Source organism: Muscardinus avellanarius (genome assembly GCF_963383645.1).
Source record: "Muscardinus avellanarius genome assembly, chromosome: 21".
NCBI classification, from domain to species: domain Eukaryota; kingdom Metazoa; phylum Chordata; class Mammalia; order Rodentia; family Gliridae; genus Muscardinus; species Muscardinus avellanarius.
In genome coordinates, this window is record NC_137807.1 from 18222370 (window position 1) to 18237438 (window position 15069).

At 53.5% G+C, this 15069-nt stretch overlaps 1 protein-coding gene across 2 annotated transcripts in view; it reads right to left on the reverse strand.

Moving 5' to 3' along the window:
• Nucleotides 1-5661: 5661 nt before the first annotated feature.
• Nucleotides 5662-15069, reverse strand: part of KREMEN1 (kringle containing transmembrane protein 1) — a gene marked incomplete at both ends in the record, with an annotated part of 65011 nt that continues 55603 nt past the window's right edge. The window contains 5 exons of one of the 2 annotated variants that reach the window (XM_080717739.1): nt 5662-5830; nt 6961-7045; nt 9722-9880; nt 10636-10968; nt 14012-14165. In XM_080717739.1, coding sequence (XP_080573865.1) covers nt 5662-5830; nt 6961-7045; nt 9722-9880; nt 10636-10968; nt 14012-14165 — 900 coding nt within the window. Of the gene's footprint in view, nt 5831-6960; nt 7046-9670; nt 9881-10635; nt 10969-14011; nt 14166-15069 lie in introns of both variants that reach the window. The other variant, XM_080717738.1, reaches the window with a different exon arrangement.

Sequence of the window (15069 nt, forward strand, 5' to 3'; positions counted from 1 at the left end):
GGGCTCCTGGGAGGCTCTTCTCCTGCTGCGCCTGGCCCTCTCGCCTGTCCCCACCAGCTTGTGGGGATCGCCCTAACAACACACACACAAGGGTCTCCATCAGCTGCTCTCCTGGGCAGACCCTCACGCAGGTCTCGGGCAGTCCAAGCTTGGGCAGCTCGCCCTCCACGGCCCATGGACGTCACTGGACTTTGCGCAGATGGGGTGCATTAGGTTTTCTCTCACACCTGAGGCCCGGCGTTCCTTATCTCGGAGTGACCCCTCTTCTCCCCCCACGCCCGGTCAGAAAGTCTGAGCAGCATCCTAGACGACGCTTTGCTCTTAGCCCCAGCTCTGCTCTAGAACAAAAGGAACAGCCATATGAAAGCATACGCAGGTATGCAACCAAAGCACCACAAAGGCAGGTCCTGAGCTTGCCCGCTGGCACGTGGGTTCCTCATCCAGGGTCCTAAGTGTGGGCTGGGCTGGCCTGTGGGGGTGCCGCCTTCCCTCTCTGGTGTCCCTTGGCTGAACCTGTGTATCTTGAAGACTCCCGATGGGTCTCCTGGCCCTGCTCCTACCCGCTCCAGCCTGGTTTTCCATGTGCATGGAGAAACTCTTCTAACCTGGGAACCTCACGGCGCTCCTGTGCTGAACCCTTCAGCGGCCTCTTGTTCACCCCTGCTGGCCCGAGCTCATGGAGGCAGGGATCTGGGCTCCGTCAGTAGTGCTAAATGGGAAGGAATCTGCACGCCGGTGATCCCCGTACTTGGGAGGTTGAGACAGGAGGGCCACACGTTCGAGGCCAGCCTTAGCAAGACCCTGTTTCAAAATAAAAAGTAAGGCCGGGCGTGGTGGCACACGCTTGTAATCCCCGCGCTTGGGAGGCAGAGAAAGGAGGATCACGCAGTTTCGAAGCCAGCCGCGCTGGCGTAAGAGACCCTGTTTCAAAGTATAAAATAGGTCTGGGAGTGTAGCCCGGAGGTAGAGGGGCTTCCAGGAACCCCAGTACCACCATAAATAAATAAATAAATAAATAATAAATAAATAAAAGTAAGTGAGTCAGCACGCCATTTGGGAGGCTGAGACTTGGAGGATTGCTGTTTGTGGACAGCCTCAGCTACTTGGTGAGGCCCTCCGCAACTCAGTGAGACCCTGTTTCAAAATAAAAGAATAAAAAATTGGGCAGGGGGGTATAGCTTGGAGGTCAAATGCCTCTGGGTTCCATCCCCAGATCCGCAACAATAAGTAAATAAATAAATAAAATAAAAATAATAAAAAATAAAACAGGGCTGGGGTGTAATCCAGAAATACGATGCCCCTGGGTTCAATCCCTAGTACCACAAAAAACAACAGAAGTATTGAACTAGATGTGGTGATGGGGCTCTAGACCTGCCTACTGTTTTGTGTGGTACTGGGTATTGAACCCAGGCAGTCTGCCATCGAGTTGTTATCTCTACCCCTTCTTTTTTTCATTTTGAAACGGGATCCTGCTAAATTACTGCATGCTGGCCACGAACCTGTGATCCTCCTGTCTGAACCTCCCAAATGCTGGGGTTACAGGCGTCTACCACACCTCGTTTATTCCTAGCTACTTCGGGGGCGAGGCCGTAGGGTCCCGAGCTCAGGGTGGGGGGAGAGACAGGGTGCTCTGAGAGACAAGTAAAGCTCCACTTGGGAGACATTTCCTCGCCTGGTCTCCCCAGTCTCCTGAGGTACAGATGACCTCTTCCAGGTGGGGAAGCTGAGGCTGAGAAGGGCACTGCGGGCTGGAGGCCAGGTCAAGCCTGGATCTCTCTGATGGAGCCCTGCACTCCTTTGACCATCCCCTGGCCCCTCGGTGCGGCGCTGACCCTTCCAGCTGAAGAGCAACTGATCAGAGCCGTGGCGAGGCCAGAGGAAATCCAGGGACGCTACCAGGAGAAAGGAGGCTAGGGGCGAGAACTGGTGGGAGAAGAGTTGAGAACCCCAAGTAGGAACCGGGCGTCACAGTGGCAGTGCACATCTGTGATCCCAGGTTCAGACAGGAAGATCACAGGTTCAAGGACCACTTCAACAACTTGAAGGCCGGGTGTGGTGGTGCACACCTGCAATTCTAGTACCTGGAAGACTGAGATGGGAGGGGGGATAGCAGGTTCAAAGCCAGCCTCTGCAACATAGGAAGGCTCTCAGAAACCTGAGACCCTGTTTCCAAATAAAGAAATAAAAAAAATAGGGCTGGGTATAAAAAAAATGTAGGACACCTTCCTATCATGCCAGTCTCTAGAGGAATATATAAAAAAGTAACTCAATAACTCATAAAAAAGTAGCCTAGAGCACACCATGGTTTCTACAACAATGAGAATATTTATTTTCTCCAGACAGTAAAAATAACATTTTTCTCTTTTGTAAAAGTTAAGTACCATTACATTCCATTTTCTTAAATAACAAATCCTAAAAATATATATTAAATTGTATACAGTGCGTCACACTTCATTTTATATTTAAAATACATGATGTTCCTATTTTATTCTCAAAGTTGCATATTAAGAGCATATTTACAAATAAAGCCTTGTCATCCAAAGTCAAGATCCCTGCTGGAAGGCGAGGTTGGCTGTGGGAAGGGCTGGGTGCTGGAGCCCCGGGAGCCCCGGGCAGGTGCAGGGCCTCCGCCCTCCCTTCTCACCTGGACTGCAGGCCCTGACTGTCCTGCCCATTCTGCCTGGGGAGAGGGAGAGGGGAGCCTGTGCGGAGGTGCTGGGGGTCTGCAGGCAGAGGAAGGAGCCCGAAAGCTTGGAAACACCCCACGCCAGGACAGCTGAGCTGACCCGGCCAGGAGGTAGACAGTGAGGAAGGTAAATAGACACCAGAGAAACAACTGACAGGTACAAATTCCCACCGTAGTAACAAGACATCCAACACCGCACAGGAGACCGGAACCGAGAAGGCCCTGCCCGGCGCCGAGTGGGGGCTGCCCGGCCAGCCGACGAGGGCGGCTTCCGAGTGTCCACCGCTAAGTGCTCTGTGGAGATGAAGTGTGCGGTGCCCTGCGGGCTGCGACGGCTTACCATGTGCCCTGCTGGTGTCTGACCAGCCGCCGAGCGTGGATGGGTCAGGCAGACTCCTGCGCAGGTTGCCAGTGGGGTGTGGGCAGCCCCAGGTTCGACCTGAGGGCTGGGACTGTGTGCGTGCAGGTGCTTGGGCTCTGGAGACTGGAGACTGCTGGCTGCCCACACTTGAGAAGTCTGAGCACCAGGTCACCCGGCTCATGCAGAGGCCTCAGGCTGTCCTCGCCCCTTCCCGCGAGTGGCCCGGCCAGCGGGGAAGGGCGCAGGGCTCTGGGGCCTACTTGGGCCTTCTCAGGCCAGAGGCTGGGCGCAGCAGCCTGGGGTGCCTGGCTGGGCTGCTGAGGGCCCTCTGTGGGTGCATGTGAGAAGGTGGCCTGGGCACCAGACGTGTCAGGGCTAGGGAGGGGCGCAGGTCCGCTGTCCGTGGGAGAGGCTCCCCTCCCTCTCCGTCCTTTATGTGTAGCCATTTATGTTCTTTAGGCCCCCTTCCCAGTCACCTCCAGCCTTCCCCTCTGGCAGCATTCTAAGGCCCAAGAGTGGCTTCTGTGGGAGCTCCTGGAAGTGCACCTGTCTCTCTACTGGGGTGTCTGTTTGGCTGTCAAGGCCCTCGGCGTGTGCTGCTGGCAGGTCTTAGGGCCACAGCCGGGTGTGATGGAGGCTGGCCTCCTCCCCCCATACCGTCCTGAGGAGGGTTTGGGGCACCACCTGCTTTCCCTGGGGCCTCTAAGAAGGGCTGCCATAGCTCAGCTCAGATGCACGCTGGCCAGGCCTGGCCCCAGGGCAGGCGGGCCCGCAGGAGGCCCAAGGCTGGAGGCCAGGGGCAGCCAAACAGTTGGCCCTGGCTAGGCGGCCCTTCCTGGTTTCCACACTCCCTCTGTGCTCCACACAGCACCCTCGGCACCACACACACCTGCCGCCATGTTGAGAGCGGATCCCACAAAAGCCATGAATGGCTTGAAGGAGACATGGGGTCCGTCTGTTCCCAGTGGTCCCTGTGCATGACAGGCCTGTCTCCACACCCGGGGCCTGTGACAGCTGCTCCCGGGTGAGAGAGGGCAGCAGGGTGGCCTCACAGGCAAGAGACGTGGATACCGTCCCACTCCCCCGACACCCTCTGCCCTGGGCTCTGAACATCTCCCTGGACCTGTGTGGCTGGGCCTCTCCTCTCCTCATGGACACTTCCCAGATGGCCCCATCCAACCATCCGTCCTCCCGCTGGGGTGGCCAGTACCCCAGGGCAGGCAGCAGCAGGCAGTGGTTGGGGGCTGGGGACAGAGTGCTATGCCAAGGAGGGGTGTGGAAGCCAGGTGTGGAGGCCGCTGTCCTCGGCGGCTGTCCACAGAGCCTGCTTCTGGGTGGTGGGGCCCCTACAGTGGAGGTGGCACCTCCTCTCAGCCAGCGCCGCTGCAGCTGGGGCACTCGGCTTCTGGCCTATCTGGGGCTCCGGCTCTCAAGCCTTCCCTTCTCATGCAAGCCTCAGCAGTCACTTCCCTGTGAAGGACAGAGCAGGTGTGCTGGGGACAAGAACCTTTGGCTTCCGCGGCATCGCTCCCAGCCCCACCAAGAAGCGCAGAGTCCACGGCCGTCCGGCGTGTGCCATGGGAGGCACGGCGCACCCCAGCTGCACCCCAGGCTTACACTCCCTGTTCTGAACTGAGAGCCAGCTGAGGATGCAGAGAAAACGGCCTGGCCAGGCTCTGCAGGGCCATGAGCTGCTGGGGCCGGGCCAGATAAATCCAATTCCAGGCACCCGTGAGCCTGTGAGCGCCTCCAGGGGACCGTGGGCTCCTCCCAGGCCACTCCTCCAGCCTGCTCAGCAGAAGCCATGGAAGGAAACCTCTAGAAAAGAGCCTGTATGGAAGGTATCTTTTTTCTTTTTGGTGATGGGGGTTGAACTCGGGGGGGGGGGGTTCTCCTCTGAGCTACACCCCAACCTCTTTTTTTTTTTAATTTTGAAACAGGTCTTGCTCCATTGCTGAAGCTGTCCTCAAACCTGCAAAACCTCTCTCAGCCTCCCAAACACTGAGATTACAGGCACGCACCACCATGCCTGGCTAAGGCATTGAGTTTGACATGAATGGGATCATAAGACCCCCTTCCTGGGCCCTCCTGTTCTAGCACCTGGAGAGCAGGGCTCCGGGGCAGCAGAGAGCGCCACCCTCTTTACACTTTGGGGTGCTAATGCCCAGGAGTCCACACTTGTACACAGGACTAGGCCAGTCTTCAAGAAAACCTGAGAATTCTTCTAGTCTGACTCTGTTCCAAACTCTAAAGACCAGGGAAAACTGATCTGTGTATGAACAAAATAGAGAACTGAGAAAAACTCAACAGATACTAACTCTACCCACCACCCGACAGTCGTCTAGAATGTACCTGAGCCAGTGTCGGCAGTGACCACCTCTGTCAGGGCCAGGCCCTGGGCCATGAGTCTCTTTCCTCAGTGCAGCTGGTGAAGCATGAGCAGTGGGGGCTGTGCCCACCCTGCAGCTCGGCAGCCCTTCCCAGGCCGCAGGAGGGCCTCCAAGAGGCCCAGGCAGAGGGAGAGGCAGGGGAGAGTCGCTCAGAGGACCACAGGGGAGGTCCACCCAGCAGCCCTGAGCTCGAGACGGCCCTCATGTCCAGGCACGGTCGGGGTTCAGTCACTCACAAGGGGATTGCGGTCATCTTGTTGACTCTGACCCTTGAGCTTCTTCTTAAAGATGGAAATTGAAGTAGAAGGCTTGTAAAAAATGCTCCATATCTCCCCTGACGCCCCTGGCTGATGGCAATCCCGAAGGCCCCCTGGAGCAGGCACATGATGGGATCTGTCAAACAAGGAGAACCTATGTTTTCAAGCAGATCAGAACAAAGCACTCAAGCCAGGCGTGGTGCCGCACACTTGTAATCCCAATACTTGGGAGACTGAGACAAAAGGATTGCAGGTTCGTGGCCAGCCTCAGCTACTTAGTGAGGTCCTCTGCAATTTAGTGAGACCCTGTGTCAAAATAAAGAATAAAAAAATAGGGCTAGGGGTGTAGCTTAGAGGTTTAATGCCCCTGGGTTCTATTCCCAATACTGCACACACACACACACAAAAGAACAAAGCACCCGATGACGGTATGCCCATGGTACAGCAAGGTTTTGGGAAAGACCTAATGGCCTTCTATGTATCTGAAGGACTTTTTTTGTGTGTGTGTGGTACTGGGGATGGAACCCAGTGGCATTTTACCTCCGAGCTACACACCTAGCCCTATTTTTTATTCTTTATTTTGAAACAGGGTCTCACTAAGTTCCAAAGGGCCTAAGTAGCTGAGGTTGTCCATGAACCATGATCCTCCTGTCTCAACCTCCCAAATGCTTGGCTTACAAGCGTGTGCCACCACGCCCGGCTCCAATTTTTAGAAGTTAACAAGAAGTAGGCATGATATTTCCCAAGAATCTTTTTTTTTTTTTTTTTTTGGTACTGGGGATGGAACCCAGGGGCATTTTATCTCTGAGCTACACCCCCAGCCCTATTTTTTATTCTTTATTTTGAAACAGGGTCTCACTGAGTCGCAAAGGCCCTCACTAAGCAGTAGCTGAGGTTGTTTGTGAACCGCCATCCTCCTGTCTCAGCCTCCCAGATGCTGGGATGACAAGCGTGCGCCACCACGCCCGGCTTCCCAAGAATCTTTAGTGTTGCATAAAAATCTCTCTAAGGGAAAAACAGAAATTGTTGCTTTTGATGCCAGGACTACCTCAGTCTCCCCTGTAAGCATTTCCTTTGAGCACGGGAGCACTGTCAAAGCCTCGGCCTTAGTGAGATTTGTCCAGCTGCACACTTCCCTCCGTGGAGGAGAAGTGTCTACACCTCATGGTGTGTCCTGCACGCAGCCCTGGAATCTCAGTTCTGATCCTACGGTGACACAAAGCGCAGAAGCAGGAGCCGTGAGCCCCTCCCGGACCCCATACTCACTTGAATGTGACATGCAGGAGCACCTTGGCCACGATGGCTGTGACCGTGAGAATGAGGAGGGTAGCCAGGCCGTACACAGTCCATCCTGTAAGGGAAGAGACAGTTTGTGCTCTGGTTTTCACAGGAGGCCGCGGCTCTGAGTGCAGGCCTGGCCACGGAGCTCCAAGTGGGGGTGGCCAGCGGGCAGTGTCAGAGCCGCGGACGGCCTGGCTCTCCTGTCTCCTCCCTCGCGTCTCTGTCTAGCACGATCCAAAGTGCACTGGACTCAGAGTCGGGGGGATGTTCTGTCTCCACCACTGTGACCACCGTGGCACCAGTGAGGCGCAGAATGTCTTGGGGCCTTGGGAGTTCCCATCTCAGCAGGGAGCCACGTGACCTGCACCATCCTACTGGGACCCACAGCCGCGCTGCAGGACAAGTGCTGCAGAGCCCCTCCTCCCTGACTGTCGGGGGCAGGGGAGCAGTGTGGAAATTTCTAGGCTGAGCCGGGCGTGGTGGCGCACCCTTGTAATCCCCACGCTTGGGAGGCTGAGACAGGAGGACCGCACGGGTTCGAAGCCAGCCTCAGCTGCTTAGTGAGGCTCTCAGCAACTTAGTGAGACCCTGTTTCCAAATAAAATATAAAATAGGGCTGGGAGTATAGCCCACAGGTAGAAAGCCTCTGGGTTCCACCCCCAGTACCACACACACACACAAACAAACAAAGCCAGGTGTGGTGGCGCAGGCTTGTAATCCCCGCACTTGGGAGGCTGAGACAGGAGGATCGCACAGGTTCGAAGCCAGCCTCAGCTACTTAGTGAGGTTCTCAGCAACTTAGTGAGACCCTGTTTACAAATAAAATATAAAATAGGGCTGGGAGGATAGCTCGGAGGTAGAAAGTCCCTGGGTTCCACCCCTGCAGTACCACAAAAACAACAACAAAAAAACCCAACCAAACAAACAACAGAAACTTCTAGGCTGAGTCACAGCTGATCATCTCAGCTCTATCAGCTGATACAGGTGCCACCTCTATGGCAAAAAAAAAAAAAAAAAAAAAAAAGAAAGAAAGAAAGAAAGAAAGAAAGAAAAAGGAAAAAAAGAAAAAAGGGACCAAACTGGGTGTGGTGGCGCACGCTTGTAATCCCAGCATTCGGGAGCTGAGACAGGAGGATCACGGTTCACAGACAGCCTCAGCTACTTAGTGAGACCCTTTGAACTCAAAATAAAAAGAATACAAAATAGGGCTGGGGGTGTAGCTCAGTGATAGAATACCCCTGGGTTCCATCCCCAGGTACACACACACACACACACACACACACACACACACACACGGACCAGGGAAGTACACACCACACCAAGTTAGCAACTCAGTCACAGAAGCTCATTGGCCACTCTCTGTCCTCTGAGCCTTTTCTTTTTTTTCCTTTGGTGGTACTGGGGGTGGCACCTAGCGTCTTTCTACCTCCGGGCTACACTCCCAGACCTATTTTATATTTTATTTGGAAATAGGGTCTCACTAAGTTGCTGAGAGCCTCACTCAGTAGCTCAGGCTGGCTTCGAACCTGTGTGATCCTCCTGTCTCAGCCTCCCAAGCATGGGGATTACAAGCGTGCGCCACCATGCTTGGCTCTGAGCCTTAATAGCTCACATCGTTACTTTTTTTTTTCTTCCAGAACTGGGGATGGAACCCAGGGGCATTCTACCTCTGAGCTACATTCCCAGCCATTTTTTTTTTTTTTTTTTGGTGGTACTGGGGTTCCTGGAAGCCCTTCTACCTCCGGGATACACTCCCATGGGCTACACTCCCAGACCTATTTTTTACTTTTTTTATGTGGAAACAGGGTCTCTTATGCCAGCGAGGCTGGCTCCGAACCAGCGTGATCCTCCTGTCTTAGCCTCTCAAGCGCGGGGATTACAAGCGTGTGCCACCACACCCAGCGTCAGCCCTATTTTTTATTCTTTAGTTTGAAACAGCATCTCACTAAGTAGCTGAGGCTGTCTGCAAACCCCAATCCTCAGGTCTCAGCCTCCCAAATGCTGGGATTACAAGTGTGCGACACCATTCATGGCTCTCAGCCTTTTTTTTTTTTTTTAACTTTTGTTTTGAAATGAGGTTTTGCTAGGTTGCTGAGAGTTTTTCTAAGTTGCTGAAGCTGTTCTTGAATCCGCAATCCTCCTGTCTCAGTCTCCCAAGTATTGGGATTGCAGACAAGCACCGCCACGCCTGGCTGAATTCATTTCTTGCAAATGTCAATGAATTAGGGAGTTACAACCAGGGGTGCTAGAAAGATGATCTTAAAGTAATTATCTTTTGCCGGGCGTGGCGGCGCACGCTTGTAATCCCCGTGCTTGGGAGGCGGAGACAGGAGGATCGCACAGGTTCGAAGTCAGCTGTGGGAGCTGGCTTAAGAGACCCTGTTTCCAAATAAAAATATATAAAAAAAAAATAGGTCTGGGAGTGTAGCCCGGAGGTAGAAGGGCTTCGAGGAACCCCAGTACCACCAAAAAAAAAAAAAAAAAAAGTGATTATCTTTGTATAATGGAACACTGGATTAGCTGAGTAATCACGATATTCAGAAGGCCGGATCTTTGGAAGCAACCCTTTTCTCTCAAGTGAATGAGAACAGTTTCCTTAAAGGCCAGGACAAACTGCAGGTCACAGAGGCGGTACCCAACCTGCCAATGAGACACCCAAGAGCGCTTTTGTTTCTGCAGCTGCAGAGAGTGCTACCTTCAACTCTGTGGCTGCCAGCCCCTACCGATGGTGTCCAGGAATTGCTACCTGGGACGGTCTGGGGCGGATGGCTGGGGCTGGTGGTGATGACGTAGAGAACTTTGGAGGAGCGGGCGGCGCTGACGCTGAGGTTGGCCTGCTCTGTGATCACCTCGGCCAGCGACTGGTTGACAGTGGACCTCTCCTGCGGCAGTTCTTCCTTGACAGCTGGAAGATCAAAAGGGATTAACTGGGGAAACCCATGGACACCAGGAGTGCCACGCGCAGGAGAGGCGGGATGTCAAGAGGAGGCCCTTCCTCTGTTCAGCTCTGGGATGATCCCGTCCGCTGGGCCTGTCGGGCGGTGGGTGTGGGTGTGGGTGGCAGGTGCCTGGCCTCTTCACCGATTCAGAACCTGCTTTCTAGTTTTTCTACCCGTCCTTTGCAGCTGTTTCTCCCTCTTCCCGAAGGTCTTCTTCCTCCCTATCTATAGACCCAATCCGACCTCCTCAGTCTGTCCCACCTGCAGGGGAGGCCTCTTCCCCCATCTCCTGCGGCTCTGCCACTGAGGACGAGGACTAGCCTCGATGCCGTCTGTCTTGGGTGCTGGCGGAGTCATGCCTGGCACACACGTGTTCCCAGTAGTGGGTCACAGGGTGCAGCTCCAGTTTGGGAGGGTCTGAAGACGGCCAGTCAGTCTTTGGGACTGGCCAGGTCTTGGAGAGACGGGACGATGCAGCCAGTGGCCTCGAGGATTTCCCATCCTGCCCATCTCAGATCTTTCTTTCATCTGTTCTTTCAGCTCTCCCTAAAAACTAATGAGCACTACAGACACAGCAGAAAGGAGGCATGGCAGTGGGAAGCGGGAGGCGGGGAGCCACCGCGCGGGGCCAAGTCCACCCAGCCAGCACCACTCGGGTTAGAAAGCCACCGCGGAGGGAAGCCAGGCGCCTGGCCAGGCCCAGGAGGCAAGACTGTCCTACCTTGGTATAAGACAGCGAATCCCTGGGCCTGATTGATGCGATCAGAAAAGAAGTACAAAATGACGAAATCCAGAGAGACGTTGAAGGACAGAGGCGGGCGGTTCCTCCCGCTGAAGCGGGCCAGCACGCGGTGAGTGTAGCCGTCCAGCAGCTCCACCATGTCTGCGGAATCCCTGATGTCAAACAGGGTGAAGCTGAAGTGGATGTGGGAGGCTCCGGGAACCCGAATGGTCCAGTAGCAGACCCGGCCCGTGGCGTAGGTGTCGGGGAAGTCGGGGGAGTAGACCACGGACGTCATGGCTGAATAGTTTCCGCCGCAGGCGCCCACGAGAGCTGCAGAAGAGGAGCAGACGGCAGGCCTGAGTCCAGGGCTGGACTCTTCCTGGGGAACGTGACCCCACTTGGGATATTATCCACAAAACCTTATCTCAGGTTTCAGGATCAAATCACAAAAGGGATCATTTAAACCGCTCAACAAATGGCCTGGAAACCTTTTGTTTCTGCCCAGGAGACTTTAGGATTATGCACAGCCGGGGGCCTCAGCTGGGGCTGGGCTGGAGCCAGAGTCTGGGCAGGAACCGGCAGGCCATGCGACCCACACTTCACTGCCAGGCTGCAGCGTCCACGCTGATGACTTGAAGACAGGGCCGCACTCGGGTCTCCTGGCAGGGCAGGCTCTGGAGGAGCTGAGGCGGGCTTTGCAGCTGCTCGGAGGGCCCATGTCTTTGAAGGGCATTGCTCATGTGAGGAGTCCACACTTGTGTTTCAAGGGGGAAACTGCGGCAAGAAATGACTTTCCACTCAGGGGAAAGACAGGACTCATTCCTGTGTGCTGGGCACACGTGAATTCTCTGGACTCTGTGACTGACAGCTCCAGGAAGGGGATATGACAACTTCCTGTATGTATGTATGGATGGATGTGTGTATAAATGTGTGTATATGTGGTACCGGGGATGGAACCCAGGGGCATTTTATCTCTGAGCTACACCCCCAGCCCTATTTTATTTTTATTTGGAAACAGGGTCTCGCTAGATTGATGAGAGTCTCACTACTTGCTGAGGTTATCCTCAAACTGCGACCCTCCTATCTCAGCCTCTCAAGTACTGGGGTTACAAGTGTATATCACCATGCCCAGCTTAGTTTTTATTTTGAAACAGAGTCTCAATAAATTGCCGAGGCCTGCCGTGAGCCTGCAATCCTCCTGTCTCACCCTCCCAAGTACTAGGATGACAGACATGTGCCATCATGTCTAGCCCACTTCCTATTTTATGTGGTAATATGTAAACAAGGCCTTGGGAGGAAACATACGGCTATAATTTTTGTGTGTGTGGTACTGAGGATTGAAGCTAGAGGTGTTCTGCCACTAAACTGTGCCCCCAACCCTTAAATTATTATTATTTTTTAAAATTTTGCATCAGGGTCTTACCGAGTTACGTTGTACTTACCTCAAGCCTTCGATCCTCCTATCTCTGTTTCCCAAGTACTGGGATTACAAGTGTGCACTCAGCTATAAAGCTGGGATTTATTTAGTTATTTGGTACTGGGGATGAAACCCAGGGGGATTTTATCTCTGAGCTACAGCCTCAGTCCTATTTTATTATTTTACTTTGAAACAGGGTCTCAAAGTCTGTTGCCGAGGCTGACTGCAAACCTGCGATCCTCCTGCCTTGGCCTCTCAAGTATTGGGGTTATAAGTGTGCACTACCACGCACAGCTTAAAGCCAGGATTCATAAAGCTGGTTTTGGCCAGGCATGGTGGTGCACACCTGTAATACCGGTACTTGGGTGGCTGAGACAGGAGGACTACCGGTTTGAGGTCAGCTTCAGCAAGTAGTGAGACTCTCATCAACCAGAAAGACCCTGTTTCAAAGTAAAATAATAAAAATAGGGCTGGGGATATAATACAGAGGTAGAATGCCACTGGGTTCAATCCCCAGTACCAGAAAGAAAAAAAAGGAAGAAGAAAAAAAGAGAAAAAAAATTAAATCTTTTTTTCATCCTAGTAATGAAAAAAAAAAAAAAAAGCTCAGAACTCAGAGACTGAGGTCTGAAGATATCAAGGACTTTAATTCTTATGTAGACGGATTCATCTATGACTGAGTGTGGGAGAAAGAAGTGACCTCCAGAGGTCCCAGGAGGAAGAAAGCAGCTGCACCTCAGGAGCCCCAGCGGGCTGCGTGTGGGCTCCTCTCTGGGGATGTTCCTGGAGCCGACATGACGGGTCTGCAGTCCCTGGGAGCTATTCTGCACAGGCCTCCACTGAGCGCTGGCAGCAGGCCAGGGCCTCCGCTCAGCGACACAGGTGCACAGGAGGTGACAGGCGCCGCGGAGCGACAAGCACCAGACCGTGCCTGCTTCCTGTACAGCCTTTGGCTGCCGGGGCGGGGAAACAACCCTTTTGGCTTCACAGGGCCACGGGAGATGTGTAGGAGACTCCTTCCTGCCAAGTAACCAGGCAAGGGCAGAAGCTAAAGGCACCAACACCTGGAATCATGAGTTCTCCTGGGCTTAGGATTCTGCAAACCAGAGGTCTGTCACCCCGGGGAAGAGCGGGAAACTCTCTTTCCTAAGATCCACTGCAAACCGTGGCTGATGTGGCTGTCGGGGAGAAGAGGCGTAGGCAGGAATGCTAGACAGGCCTCACCCCGACAGCCCAGTGTCACGTCCTGTCTGTGCCTGAGGATGGGAAAGGATTGAACCCAGGGGTGTTCTACCACTGAGTAACACCACTAGCCCTTTTATTTTTTTACCTTTTTTTTTTTCAGTGCTAGAACCCAGAGGCATCCTACCTCTCTGAGTTATACCCCTAGCCCTATTTATTATTCTTTATTTGGAAACAGGGTCTCACTAAGTTGCTGAGAGCTTCACTAAGTAGCCGAGGCTGGCTTTGAACCTGCGCCATCCTCCTGTCTCAGCCTCCCAAGCGCGGGGATTACAAGCGTGCGCCACCACGCCCGGCTTGCACCAGTGCTGTAGAGAGGTCTGGCTTCTCCACATCCCACTCTCCATTTTAACCAACACTACATTCTGTTTAAAGCAGAAAACAGGTAGCGAACCCCCACACTCATCCTCACACACCCGCATCCACACCCACACCCCCATCTTCAGGGTGCCGTGGCTCTTGGGCAGTGAGAGCCCTGGCAATAACGTGAAATTAGAAAGGCCAACTTTTCTGGGCTGTCTAGGAGTTCACCACAGGCCCGCGCTTGCTCAGAGCCCCAAGCCACCTGGGCGGCCACTTGCTGAGCTCTGCCCGCCCTCAGGGCGGGGCTCAGCCTACACATTCAGGGCTGTATCTTCCCAGGGTTGTCTGGTCGGCATTTCCTAAGTGCTGACAAGGAAGGAAGGAGCAGGACTGGTCCAAGGGCACACTCACTGTCGAAGAGGATGATCCTGCCGTCTCCGCCACAGGGCTGGGTGTGGTCCCCAAAGCAGACGCTGTTGCACTCGGTGCTGGCCGCCTCGCCGTACTTCCAGTAATCGAGATTGTTCCCGCAGAAGCAAGCGTAGCCTGACTCCATCCCAGCAAACTGCCAAATCAGAGAAGCAGCACAGCACACGCGCGCGTCAGGGGGCCAGGCGCTGGCCCCAAGGAGCCCGGCCAGGTCGGGCCCCACAGGCGGCCTCGCCCGGCCTGACCCTGCTCCCTCTACTAACACAAACTGCCTCCTGGCAGGTGCACACACCACACATCACCAAGCTTCTCCCTGTCAGTGAGCGTCCTGTGTGAATGTTTGACTTTCTGCTGTATTTAATTAAGTTTTAAAGAGGATAAAATCTCATAAACTTGAAACACTGATAATAACAAGAGTTAAACATTTTATTGACTGTTTACTGTGTGCCAGGTAGTAAGGGCTTTATAGGTAATCCTCATGGCAAGCTCATTATAGGCCCCATTAAAACCTGTGTTTCATCTTTTACATTCCCACATAGTATTTTGGTATATAGTTCTATAAATTTTAACACTTGTGTAGATTTGTGCAACTGAGGGTACAATCAGGATACAGAACGGCTGTGCCACTCCAATAGCCTTCCCTGTGCTATTGCTATAAAAGCCCCACCCGTAACCACTTCTCCTGACAACACTGGCCAGTTTTCTACTACTGGTTCCATCTTTTTGAAAAGTAATAAAGTGGAATCATACAGTATACGGCCTTGGAGACTGGCTATTTTACGCTGCAAGTCTTTGAGATCCATTCAAATTGGTGTAGGTACATCCAAACTGGTGTAGTTATCAAAGTTTTTATTGCTAACCAAGCCCACTGTATAGATGCACCACGGTTTGTTCATCTATTGGGTCCTTTCTTTCCTCCTTTATTTTGAAACAGGGTCTCACCGAGTTGCAAAGGGCCTCACTAAGTAGCTGAGGCTGTCCGTGAACTGCAATCCTCCTATCTCAGCCTCCCAAATGCTGAGATTACAAGTGTGCGCCAC